At 32.0% G+C, this 13032-nt stretch overlaps 1 protein-coding gene across 1 annotated transcript; it reads right to left on the bottom strand.

The window, feature by feature from the left end:
* Nucleotides 1-8416: 8416 nt before the first annotated feature.
* LOC132627045 (uncharacterized) lies at nucleotides 8417-12512 on the bottom strand. Its single transcript, XM_060342106.1, has 3 exons — nucleotides 11557-12512; nucleotides 9228-9599; nucleotides 8417-8866 (listed from the first exon to the last, which is right to left on the bottom strand). The coding sequence occupies exons 1-3, from the start codon at nucleotides 12293-12295 to the stop codon at nucleotides 8601-8603; spliced, it is 1377 nt and encodes a 458-aa protein (XP_060198089.1). The 5' UTR covers nucleotides 12296-12512; the 3' UTR covers nucleotides 8417-8600.
* Nucleotides 12513-13032: the final 520 nt, after the last annotated feature.

The following is a 13032-nucleotide window of genomic DNA, read 5'->3' as shown; positions in this document are numbered from 1 at the left end:
TTTGACAGCCTTGTCGGCTTTTGACACATTTGATAGCCTTGTCGGCTTTTTGATATATGTGCATATGTTCGGCGATGTATATTCTGCCGCCTCTTCTGATTCTGATATAATGTTTTGTACGCGCAATCGCGCAAGATAATATTCGTTCTCAACTCTGTTTAAAAAAAAATGATGAATATGAAATCTGTATTAAGCTTTGCTATGATGATTTAGTTTGTATGTCCGTATGGGTGCCCAAGTAGGGCACCAGTCGCGGCCCACGGGGCTGGGTCGTGACAAAGTCAACCCCGAGCCCTTGAGGTCAAAACCAGAAATTTCTTCCAAAATTAGGTTACTCATCCCTTAAGGAATTTATATTTGAAATTTTAGCCCAAAACGATTTTGAATCGACCTCTAAATTCTAAATTTCACTTTCTTAAATTTAAGGGCAAAACCCTCAAATTCCCAACCAAGTCACGAATTAATCCACTAATAAATAAGGGTAATCAAATAGAAATACAAAAATCGAGATTGAATTCTTACCCCCTCGTTGAAACGAGAAGAACCCCTCAAAAGTCGCTCAAATTCAAGCTCTAGAGCTCTCAAAATCATGAAAATATATTGTGGGGACGAATCTGTCAATTTATAGTTGACTAGGTTCACTTTTTGTGATAACTATTCGTGGTCACAACGAAAGGGCTCCGCGGTCGCGGTAAAGGGTCTGCAGTCGCGACGAAAGGCTTCGCAGTCGGGGCTAAAGCTTCGCGATCGCTACCATAGGTGCACCACATCAAATTTTTATGCTCTAATGACAATAATTCTTTCATACAACCTCGAAATTTGACGATTCTTGTTGCTATGATTCTGAAATCACTATACAGATCTAATGGTGCAATCAAAATGCAATTTAGAGCTCATTTGCTTAATGTGGTACTGTTTATGCTCAAAACAACGGCGAAATATCAAATGTGAGTGCAATACAACCCGAACTCATTCTAAACACATCGGAATCTAACCAAAACTTATGGAAAAGCCCAAAATCATCATACGAACTGGCTGGAACTTTCAAATCATGAATCCAAAATCGTTAAGTCAACTATTTGGCGGTGGTCAAATCTTAACTTGTAATTCTACTAGAATGCAACTCAAGCGTCTGAATCACTCCGCCCATCGGGATTCGTCCAAGCTTCCAACTAAGTTATAAATAATCATCCGAGCCTATGGGAACTTTGAAACCTCAATTCTGAGTCCGTTTATCCCGAATATTGATTTTGGTGAACTCTTATTTTATTTTTTCTCAAAACCTTACTTTTTGATTTCCTTCTCGGATATTCATCCGATTGCCTCGGAAACCATTCCAACCGTCCCCTGAAGTCATAGTATGCATGTTGAACCTATTAGAATTGTGTGATTTAGAAAGAAAAAATTAATAATCAAAACAACAGGACAAGTCGTTACACTAATAGGTTGATCCAGCCTGTCACTTAACACTAGTTGGATTAGAGCTCGAATCATTTGTGATATTCTTTGGCCTGATCCACCCGTAACCGTACAGGTTGAGTCCATTAAGATGTTTTATTTTTAATTTTTTTTATATTCCATATTTTGTGTTATATTATACTCCATATAATTAAGTTGTTAGATGAAGATAAATGTTTCACAAAGATACAAATATAAGAATAACAAATGATTTTTTTTATTAATTTGAAATTTCCTATGATAAATAGCTTTTATTCTTACAAGTTGAAATTGATTAATTAAAAATTTGAAATAAATAAGATTTTAATGTCAAACTTAACAAGAAACAAATGAAGGAAAATATTCAAACTTTATGTATTTTATTTCAAATTTAACATGTGAATAAAAAAAAACTAACTAGGCTTACAAATTGAAATTGAACAATTTGCGTATTTCAAAATTAAAATGCATTAAAGATATTCTGTTAAATTTCAGTTTTATTGAGCTAGTCTCTGGTTAGTGTTAAGAAATTGAACTCTGCTCAAACCCCTCAGGTTAGAGGGTTGGATCAAGATTAAGGGGTTAGGGTTCGGTTCGTGGAAAATTGTTAAGGAGTCAAGTGAGTAGGTTTATAAATTAACCCTACCAATTTAATATGTTTATACACACACATGTTTTTGCGTTTGGATTAATAGATGAAGAAATAGAATTAACACCTTTGTCAAAATGTTACAATGAATATTTAAAAATTCATTATTTGACTTATTCATGAATTAATAAGAAAGCTACATTATTATTCTCTTGTATGGTGACATCAAGAGCATAATAAATTTGCTTTTAAATAAATCTAGTTTTTACTAATAGAATACTTTAAAACTTTGAATTAAACTACTCAAATTTTATATTAGTAAATATAATTTTTTGTACAATAATATTCAAGGCAATGTAGTGCAAACACATCTAACATTTTCTTAACGTGCATTAATCCTTAGCACTATAAATAAATATTACTATCAAATGTTTGTTGTGAAGTTAAAGTTTGTGTCTTTTAATAGTATTATCCTATAAATAAAAAATACGGAAAAAGAAATGTGACACTAACTTTTTGTGTATGCATGCATACGTAAACCCTATTAAAAAGATTAAGATATCTTAGAGAAATTTGAATTTCGGCTATTACTTTTATATAAGATGCTCATTAAAGTAGGTATGACAACAACATCTTTTAGATATTTAATTGTAACCTGTATAAATCTTCTAGATAACATTTTCAGTCAGATGATAAATAAATAAGGAGAGAAGGGGTCCCCTTGTCTAATACCTTGAAACATAAAAGGCCTAATACATAAATAGCCTCTCAAACTTGATTGAAATTTACATTTTGGAACCTCAACTGAGGTAAGTTCTATTAAACACTCCAACCGCATTGCTTGTGTGCCTATTGAACACACTTTTGACAGCCCTAAACAAACTTAAGTGCGTGAAGTTACTCGCCATAGACCAAAGAAATACGACCAATTAAAAAAAGGACAAGTCAACAAAGGGAAAAATAGTAAAAAAACTAAATAAAGAAAAAAGAGAAAATGATTAACTGAAAGGAAAATTTTTCTTACGTAGGAATTTGAAGAAAAAAAGTGGCGAAATCTAAAAAGTTGGGGAGGAATAAAAAGTCAACTAAATTGGTGGGGCAACTAATTTTTGGCTTGAAATTTTTTAGTTACAACAACAAAAATATTCAACTTTGGGTTGAAAGAAATTTGAAGAAAGACAGTGATTGAAATATGCAAACATTCAATTTTTTATCAACCGTTATTTTATTTTATTTTTAACCTTTTGGACAGCAGCAGAGATGAGATGATTGCCATTTTCTAAATCTCGAAAAAAACTTTTTTAATTTTTTTATGTTAAAATTATAATTGTTGTTCAGAAATGTGATGAACTATCTCAGCAAGATGATTTTGGGAATTTTCTCTATGGTTACGGCATCTGCTGACATTGTGTGCTATTATGAACTAATTTTCTCTACAAGACTTCAATATCTCCAATAGGAAGATCGTGGCGTGGAAACAAGATTTGTTGGTGGGTGTAGAAATTCTTGATTTTCTACTTTCTGACTTCTGTACACCGGTTATATTTCAGATTGAAAAAAAATTAAGGTACATTTATTTTAGTAATAATTTATTTAGAAATGATCTCTACAATTTGTTTATGATAGAAATCGTGCTAAAAAAATAAGGAATAGTAGCAGAGGAGAGCTGCTGGTGTGGTGGCCTTTAAATAAAGTGGGTTTCTGAAAATGAACAAAGTGAAAACACATTATTTGAGACTTGTTCACGTGCCTAACAAGTGTGAAATACACTTCTTTTTTGCCATGTCAACTTTGTGTTCAATAGGCACACAAGGAATGAAGTTGGAGTGTTAACGTAAATTGACCTAAGTTGAGATGTCAAAATGAAAATTTCAGTCAAGTTTAAAGGGCTATGTATTTGGCCAATATAAAAAGACAAATGTATCAAGCACATCATCTATAAAATTATGAAGTTTCATTTAGGGGAACTATGCACTTGTATACAATAGGTTTCTCTGTACAATGATGCATTGTGTCCCGTCGCATTCACATGAATCCCCACACATACGCTTGGATACTCTACACAGGCACCTCTTCGAAAGATCTTCCATGTAATCCTGCATGTACAATGATTTGATGTAGAGCTCCCTTATGAAAGACATGTTAAAAATATAATTACAGATTAGTGCAAAAAAAAAATGAAGAAAAGTGCGTCGACTTAAAAAATACATTAATTTGTTCTCGACTTTATACACTAATTTGAGAAATTTTATTTACTGGTTGCCTGTTCGGTTTATTAGTCTCTTTTTAACTTTCAACATAATTGATTTGTGTTTTTTACTGATTTGTGCTTCAATTTTATAATTTAATGTTATGAACTTTGAATGGATAGAGTTTGACGTATGGATTACTTATGTTTTATGGTAAAGAGATTTGCTGTAAAGGAGAACATTATTGTTAAGCAATCACTTCTTAACTTAATTATTTGTCTTGAGAGATATTCAAACTTGACATGCGAAATATTGTGTCCAAATAAGGCATCCTGAATTTTTTCCCTGTTTTAGGCTTGAGTTATCTTTGTATTTAAAGTGAATCAGTCTGATCTAGATTATTGTGAGTCTGTGATCATGTATCTTCATGATCCATAAAAGTTACTGCACCTTGTATACTATATAACAAAATGGTGTAAAAAAAGAAGAGGAAAAATAGGGTCTTAACGAAATGACGATTGCAAATGGTATTTATTAGTTGGACCTGTGGGTTTCTAATCCATATGGTTAAATATAAAAAATAAAAATTACACCTAATAAAGGTAAGCCTATTTTACGATTAGAATATGTTAAGAGCTATGTGAGTGTTTAACGTACGCTATAGCGTGTACTAGAACGGATATTGGTTTTACAGTATGTAAATTGTTGTAGATACACTAGTAAACCAAGTAATGAACACTGAAAGTCTGAAATCATGTAAAATGAGTCACCCAAGATATTTAAAGAAGACAATGAACTATGGATTGTGCTTTAAATTTCTGTATTTCAAGGTCTACTATTGCTAGTTGGATCAATGATAAGGTGAATTATCTTGGATTTTTATGTATATATGGTGGGCCTGTGGGGGTTTGCAATAATCCTTGGGAATTCAAGAAACCGCCTTTTATAATTGATTCCATCACTATCACGAGCAACAAAATATCCAACGTAATTTCACAAGTGGATCTGGGAGGTGTAATATATAGACAGACCTTATTTCTATTTTTATGAGGTAGAGAGGTTATTTCTGATAGACCCTCGACTAAAAAACGTATAAACAAAGCAGTCAAAATTGATTCTACCATGACAACATAATTTATAGCATTTTATTTTGGTCAGTCAAGAACAAATACTTTATGTATTTACTTTAGGCCAGTCAAGCAACATCATCAAGGGCTTATAACCAAGTCTACAGTATATATTTTTAAATCTTTTCTATGACATCAGTGATGTTAATACTACACTATTTATGGAGCTTGAACCCACTACTTTTAACTATGGAAAGCGGTAAACTCACTAGGAGCCCGTTTGGATTGGCTTACAGCTTAAAGCTGTTTGCAGCTTATAAGCTGAAAAAAATAAGTTGGGGTAGTCCAACTTATTTTTTTTGGCTTATAAGCTGTTTTCAGCTTATAAGCTGCTTTAGATAAACTAAGTCAAATGGGTCCAATTATTTTTTTGAGCTTATTTTAAGCATAAAATGACTTTAAGCTGGCCAGCCAAACACTCAAAAAAGCTGAAAACAGCTTATAAGCCAACTTATAAGCCAATCCAAACGGGCTCTAGGTAGAGCTAGCTAGTCCTTAACCCAGAAAAAAATTATATTGACATCCCTATGACCCTAAAAAGTATAATTAATAAAATAAATACTAGTGGCAGATCACAGAACAAGGAAGTTAATTAGAAGATAGATTCGATAAGTTTTGTAAATTTTAAGAGAGCCCATGCTGCATTGCCCGACTATAGTCAAACAAGTAATGATGTCCAAATTATGAGCTAATGAGTAGTACAAAACAAGAGTCAAAATAATTTAAAATAAAATAAAATTCCAACTCCCAAAAAACAAGAGGGGATGGGAACGTAACAAAAACCAAAGCAGCCATGCGCGACCATAAACTCAGGCTAAAAGACAAGCACAGAGCATAAAACTCTCTACTTTCTCTCTTTAAAACGTACTGTAAGGAACTCAATAATACCAATTGTCTGGCCATGATTAAGGTACGCCAATGATAATTTTTTAATTTATGTATATGTCCGATTTTGGATAATATGGAGTACATTTTAAGCTGGAAAAAGTTGCATCATTATTTAAGATGCTTATCTAACCTATATAGCTAGTTCCAATTTATTTGACACTCTTTATGTTTAGACAAAAGTAAATCATATATCATTCTGGAACCCACAAAGTTATAACTTTACAAGTGTTTTTGATTGTGCACAAAATGTTAGAAAAAGAATCCTAGGAGATACATATTCCTGTAGTGGGTGAAGTTAAAGTTGACACCTTCCTTCAGAGGATGTGTTCTTCACTTATTCCTTTTACCCTCACTCCATTTTAAATAAAGGCAAAATTGAACTAGTAGTACCTTAAATTCCTTTCAGTTTCCATAGGCATTGAGAAGGACGAATTATTAAATATTTTCATTCTTTTGATTAAGGCAAGTAGCATATCTTATGTACAAGATTTGAAAGTTGAAATCCCATATTTTAAAGAGAGCTACCCATAACTATCATTTGAATGACATGATGGTGTACAATTTAGTTACACTAACAATGTATAAAATTTGAGGTTGATAGGACTCTGGTGGACGTTCGATACCCCGATTTTTGTATTATGGTATTTGATGCAGTATTTGGTATCCATTTTAAATTTTTTGGTATTCAAATATTTATAAATAAATAACCGAAATACCGAATTATCATACCGAAATATACAGGTACATGAATAATTCATATATATTATTATAATACTAACAAATACTTATAAACTAGTATTAATACAAAATTAGTTATTTAGACGTTAGAACTTTCACTATTCTATCTTGATTGAAATGTTTTTTGAGTAATTGACTAAGAAAAGGAATTGCTTGTACCTGCTTGTGAATAGTTTTACATGTGTAAGGTGTTAGTATGATATAATTGAGACTGTTACTTGAGTAGCCAAAGTTATAATTTTCTATATGTAAGTCGAAATCGAACAAACTATGATTACTGATTTATCGTACCGCAAAATATCAAAACCGAATTAAAAAATACTGAACCATACGAAATGAGGTAATAGTGTATATAGTATTTTTGAAACTGAAAATCAAAATTACAGAACTAAAGTATCCAATACTGTATCATAGAATACCATGCCCACCCCTACTTGAAAGTGTCCGTTTTTTTGTGATCATGTTGAAAGTGCCTTGGTATTTAGTGGTGAGCGTGACCTATATTGATTGTACTGTACCACAGGCTAGAGCATGCTTGTATACCCGGACCCACGTTAGCCATTTGCTGGTGTATATATGTGTGTTTCTTAAAAGTTTGGTTTGGTTAAATTGGTTCTTGATCGAATAAAGGATCCAACCATATTTTGCCACATAAATGGGAGGAATTAATTAGTCTAAAGTCAAAATATATAGCAGTACTAAGTATTATGAGATAATAACACTTTTGGTCTCTTAATTATAGATAAATTTTGATTCTAATCTTTGTTATATCTGACTAAATATATCAAACTTTCAATTAATTAAAGGATACTCCTTTGATAGCTTTACTTGTAAACATTCATAAATCATAGTAATTTTTAAATATTCTATTACTTAATTACTCATGTGTTATGTCAAGTTTGTATTGTTACTTCATCTATGATAGTACAACAACTCTATAAATAGTCAAATATAACATAGTTTCTACACGAATGGACCAAAATCACACATTTAATTAATCAAGGATTAATATGTTGAGTCATATATCAATAATATCAAAAGTAAAATTTACCAATAACTTTAAGTACCAATGCTGCCGTTATCCCTAGTATTACCCGCTTCGCTTGGTTTAACGATAATTTAGAATATTCCAAAAGTTAATACTAAATCTATAACAAATATAACTCTTTTCTTGGTAGAGGCAGCATTTCAAATTGAACTCCGTACATTTCAAATTTGTACATATATAGACCTTTACTTTATGGAGAGTCTAATTAACTTGCTCATCTTTGATTAAAAAAGTATCTTTTCATCAATTATTATTATTCCCTAAATAATATTATAAATAATTTAAAAATATTAAGCTGATTTTCATTATACGTGATGGAAAATACAAATTGAGATAAATGTAAAAGGAGGAGGATGATATAAAGACACAATTCGGAACAATGGTGTCTGACTAGTCTGTATCACTGTGAAAGTGCCATAACCTTTTATATACGTTGACAAAAGTAAATCAAACAAATAACTTACGAACAAGTACATAGACGGGAAGTTATTGACACATTTTCATTCATTTGAACAAAAACAAATGAAAAATATTGTTGTCACAGAACAAGAAGGAAAACAACGTCCTAATTAATCAGTATCTTACTAGAAACCCTTGTAAATTACAACAAAGCAAGGCAATATAGCCTTAGGATTAAAAACATACAACTCATCCAAATTGGAATAAACTCCAGCAGCTCCAGCAATGGAATCATACTCCTCCAAATTATTACTATTATTTCCATCCAAATTTTTCTTCACCCTGCCTGCAATCACCCTGCAAACTAACATTGCCCTCTTGTCATCCTCCTCATTTGACACAACTCTTGTGTTGTCGTGTGCCTTCCCGCTCGTCGCGGTCGTCAATATACCTGCACAATTTAAGAACTATTCTCTCAATCGATCATTCTTCTCTAGTAATTTAATAACAAGCTTTTTTTTTGGCCCGTCGGCCGAAATTAATTACAGGCACTAGTCAAAATATGCAAAACACATCGATCATTTATATAATATGTATATTCATGTATACAATATGTATAATTTTTGTATGTTTAAGTAAATATGTATATTTATTGTATATTAAATATATATTTACGTATGTAATATGTATATTACATGTATATTTAAGTACAAATCATATGCATTTGTTGGCTATTATATTTTAGGGCGGCCAGAAAAGGTAAATATAATAAAAATTTATATGAAAAGAAAGTCGATTTCCAACAATAATACCTTTCTTTGTACCATGATCAGTAGTAGTAGCCATCTTGAATCCATTTTTGATGAGAGTACACACATTACAATTTGGGACAGTGCACAAATTTGAGGAGCCATTTAGGCCAAGGGAACACATGAATGTTGTGCAATAGAACCTTAAGAGTTCGTTCCCATCTGCAATACAACGTGGGTGTTTTTTGGCAAGATTAGTTGCCTTAGCCTTGATAGCCTCTCTGTACTCCTCAAATCTCGAAATAGTTCTAGGAGTATTGCGGATTTTCAAGATTCTGTCAATCTTGCAAACTGGGGTCTTTTTGTTCAACCAGCTTGACTGAAATATGATTTCCACTATGTTTCTACTTGTGTCCTCCGGACCCAATTCAGATACTGCCAATTCATATTATTCATAAAATTAGAATAAAATAGACACAAAAGAATAAATAAATGGGTAAGTTATGTTTTTTTTTCCTTGTTACCATGTTATATTTGTTGCCTAAGCGTAAGGCTGGAACCGGTTCCAACCGGTTAACCGGTTTTCCACTCCAAACCGGAACCGGTCCGGTTTGGAGTGGTTAAAATCTATTTTTTTTTATTTTTTATATTATATATATATATTATAGTATTTATTAGTATATTGTAGCTATATTTACATATGTTAGACAAGTTTATAATTAAAGTTTAAATATTTACTGACTAACAGCAAGTCAGCAATACAGAATAGTGTTTTTCGTATACATATATATGTATATACAGAATAGTGTTTTTCGTATACATATATATGTATAACTTATATATATAACTTATATATACTTATATATATATAACTTAATATAACTTATATATACTTACATATACTTATATATTTGTATAACTTAATATATATACTTTTTTATATGTACTATATACTCTATATACTTATATATATATATATATATGTACTATATACTATATATATATATTTATATACTATACATACTTATATATATGCATAACTTAATATATATACTATATATACATATATACTATATAAGAATATATACTTATATAGTATATATAAATATATATACTAATATATGTATATATATTATATATATTTATATATAATATATACTATATAAGTATATATACTTAATATATATATATGTTATATATTTATATATAATATATATACCAACGTTTTTTTTTTATTATTTTTCACCGGTTTAACCGGTCCGGTTCCGGTTTCCAAAATATTGAAACCGGACCGGTAAACCAATACACGGTTAACCGGAACCGGTTAACCGGTTATACCGGTTCCAGTTCCGGTTCCGGTTTAACCGGTTCGGTTACCGGTTAAAACCGGTTAAATGAAACCGGTTGCCAGGCGTACCTAAGCGGAACGAAGGAACTTAATAAGACTAAATATTTAGGTATGGCGCCCAAGTCATGCGGTTCTTTAATTTATATTGTAGAATCATCAAGATCAACTTTCAGATAATTTGATTAGTTTGACGGTAAACTTTTCCATTGTATATATTAGTTCAGAAATTTATGGGAGGGTACATCTAAAAGGAAAAGAAGAAGAAGAAGAAGAAGAAATTAGGTAGCATGAGAGGGCGGAATTAAGTGGAGGCTTGGAGGTTAGTGCAATACTAGTACTAATTAGTACTCCCTCCGTCCCAGATTAACAGGTCACTTTAGTTCAAAAGAATTATTTCAAAAATAATTGTCACTAGAAATTCAAGATTAAAGTTGACAATAATTTCTAATCATATCATTAGTAGACGTGAAAAAAGGTAAATCGACACTTAAGTGGGGGCGGAAGGAGTAGTAACTTCCTAAGAAACTGGTGATAGAAATGACAACATTTAAAGAAATGGCATAGGTAATTGACATACTAAACACTGTGAAATATAATATATTATTTGGAATCATAATGACAACAAGACTAATACTACAACATAGTATGAATGATTTTGGGAGACGAACATGGTGACTACACACTCCCTGCCAAAAAACTTGTACAAATATAAAATATGCCAATCAGCTAGAGGGAGACAGAGGTCATGCAGTTCGAGGCTACAGAAAAAAGTTTGACTAAAGAATTGAGGAAAAAGAGATTCCTTTTTAAAGTAGTAACCAATTGATGAAACAGAGGATTAAAATAAAATACACATTAACTTTTTGTAAATGAAAATATAGGAAAGAACCCACAAGTGTAAGTGGTTGCGGTGGATTGATAAATACTCCTTCATTTTTTAACCAGAGATATCGAGTTCGAATTCTGCTAAATATGAAGTCACATTTGTTAGAAAGCGCTTTAGAACTAGAAAAAAAAAATCTAGGAAAAGAAATTAGTACGTACCAGCATGCCTAACAGCTTGATGAAGTTCCAAATTTTCAAGTTTCGTAAAGATTTCTCCACATTCAGAACAAATAGTTGATCTCAAAGAAGGATCCCTAGCTATTGGATCAACAACCATTCTACATTCATAGCAACCCGAAAGCTTTCTGAATGGCATTCCTCTTATCGAAGATGAAGCAGTGGGAGAACCTGAGAGTAACGAAGACGAAGAAGCAGAAGAAGAAGAAAAACTACTAATGCCATTATTATTTACTTTGATGGATCTATTCGACGAGCCATCGATATTTTTACGTCCTTTTGGAGGCGATGGCGATGGCTCGGGCCTATGCATGACCTTTGTGTTGCTACATATGGAGCCAGAACACTTCAGTTTCTTGCACTTTTTGTTGTTGTTGTTGTTGTCGTCGCCGCGTTCACCTTCATGGCCTTTAGGATTTTTCTCTTGTTTCTTGCACTTTTTGTTGTTGTTATTGTTGTTGTTGTCATCGACTCGTTCATCTTCATGGCCTTTAAGATTTTTCTCTTGTTTCTTGCACTTTTTATCATTGTTGTTGTTGTTGTCGACCTGTTTACCTTCATGGCCTTTAGGATTATTTTTCTCTTCTTTCAATATTTCAACTTGTAGGTGTTTACAAGTAAAGAGGCTTCGTACAACTGCCCATGAATGTGGTTTCTCTTCTTTTCTCTTCTTGCTGGTTTTAGAGTGCTTAGTACTGGAATTTCCTCTACCTTTGGCCATGGCAAGAAAGAGAGATGCTAATACTGTAAAAGGGTGATGTTGGGGGAGTGGTTTTTATCAGTAAAAAAGGATGGGCATCTCTCTTTACTCTTTAGTCTAAGAGGCAGAGAGGACTTTTTTGCTTTAGAATAATGAAATGTGAAAACAGGTGGGAGAGTGGAGTGTGGAGTAAAAAGAGGGAAGAGTCCTTTTCTTGTTATGCAGAATTCTTGATTGTGGTTTTGTGGACCTTTGCTCATTAATTACTATGTCTATACAGTTGTTGGTTCTCTTAAATAATCACTGCTCTATTTTTCTGTTCTTTTTTTCCTTTGAATATGTTACTATAAAATCTTAAGATATTTTTTGAAAATAAATTATTTTAAGATTGTGAACTATTAAAAAAGTTTCAATTCTGACATACTTTTGGTTTACTACCCAGGACTCATAAATGAGGTTATAGTTGAAACGATCGCTTATTATTTTAGGACGAATTTTGGGCATGATCAATTGGAACACGTACCTAAAGTGGTGTGTAAAAGATACGCTTTTAGAAAAGGTCAGGGGTCAAACTATGTATTAAGACTATTTAATTTGCACACTGAATTTTTTATGGAAAGATTGTGAAGGGGCAATGTTTGCTCGGAAGTAATGTAGTCACTGACAAGTAGATGTATAAAGTAGAGGATTCTGAATTGAATCTTTCTTCCTGGTTGTAAATCAATTTTAGTACCCTAATTGTCGTTGGTTGGTTGTGA

This window comes from Lycium barbarum, chromosome 2, assembly GCF_019175385.1.
Source record: "Lycium barbarum isolate Lr01 chromosome 2, ASM1917538v2, whole genome shotgun sequence".
Classification (NCBI taxonomy): Eukaryota; Viridiplantae; Streptophyta; class Magnoliopsida; order Solanales; family Solanaceae; genus Lycium; species Lycium barbarum.
The sequence above is the reverse complement of the archived record's forward strand: the minus strand, read 5'-3'. Positions and strand labels throughout refer to the sequence as shown.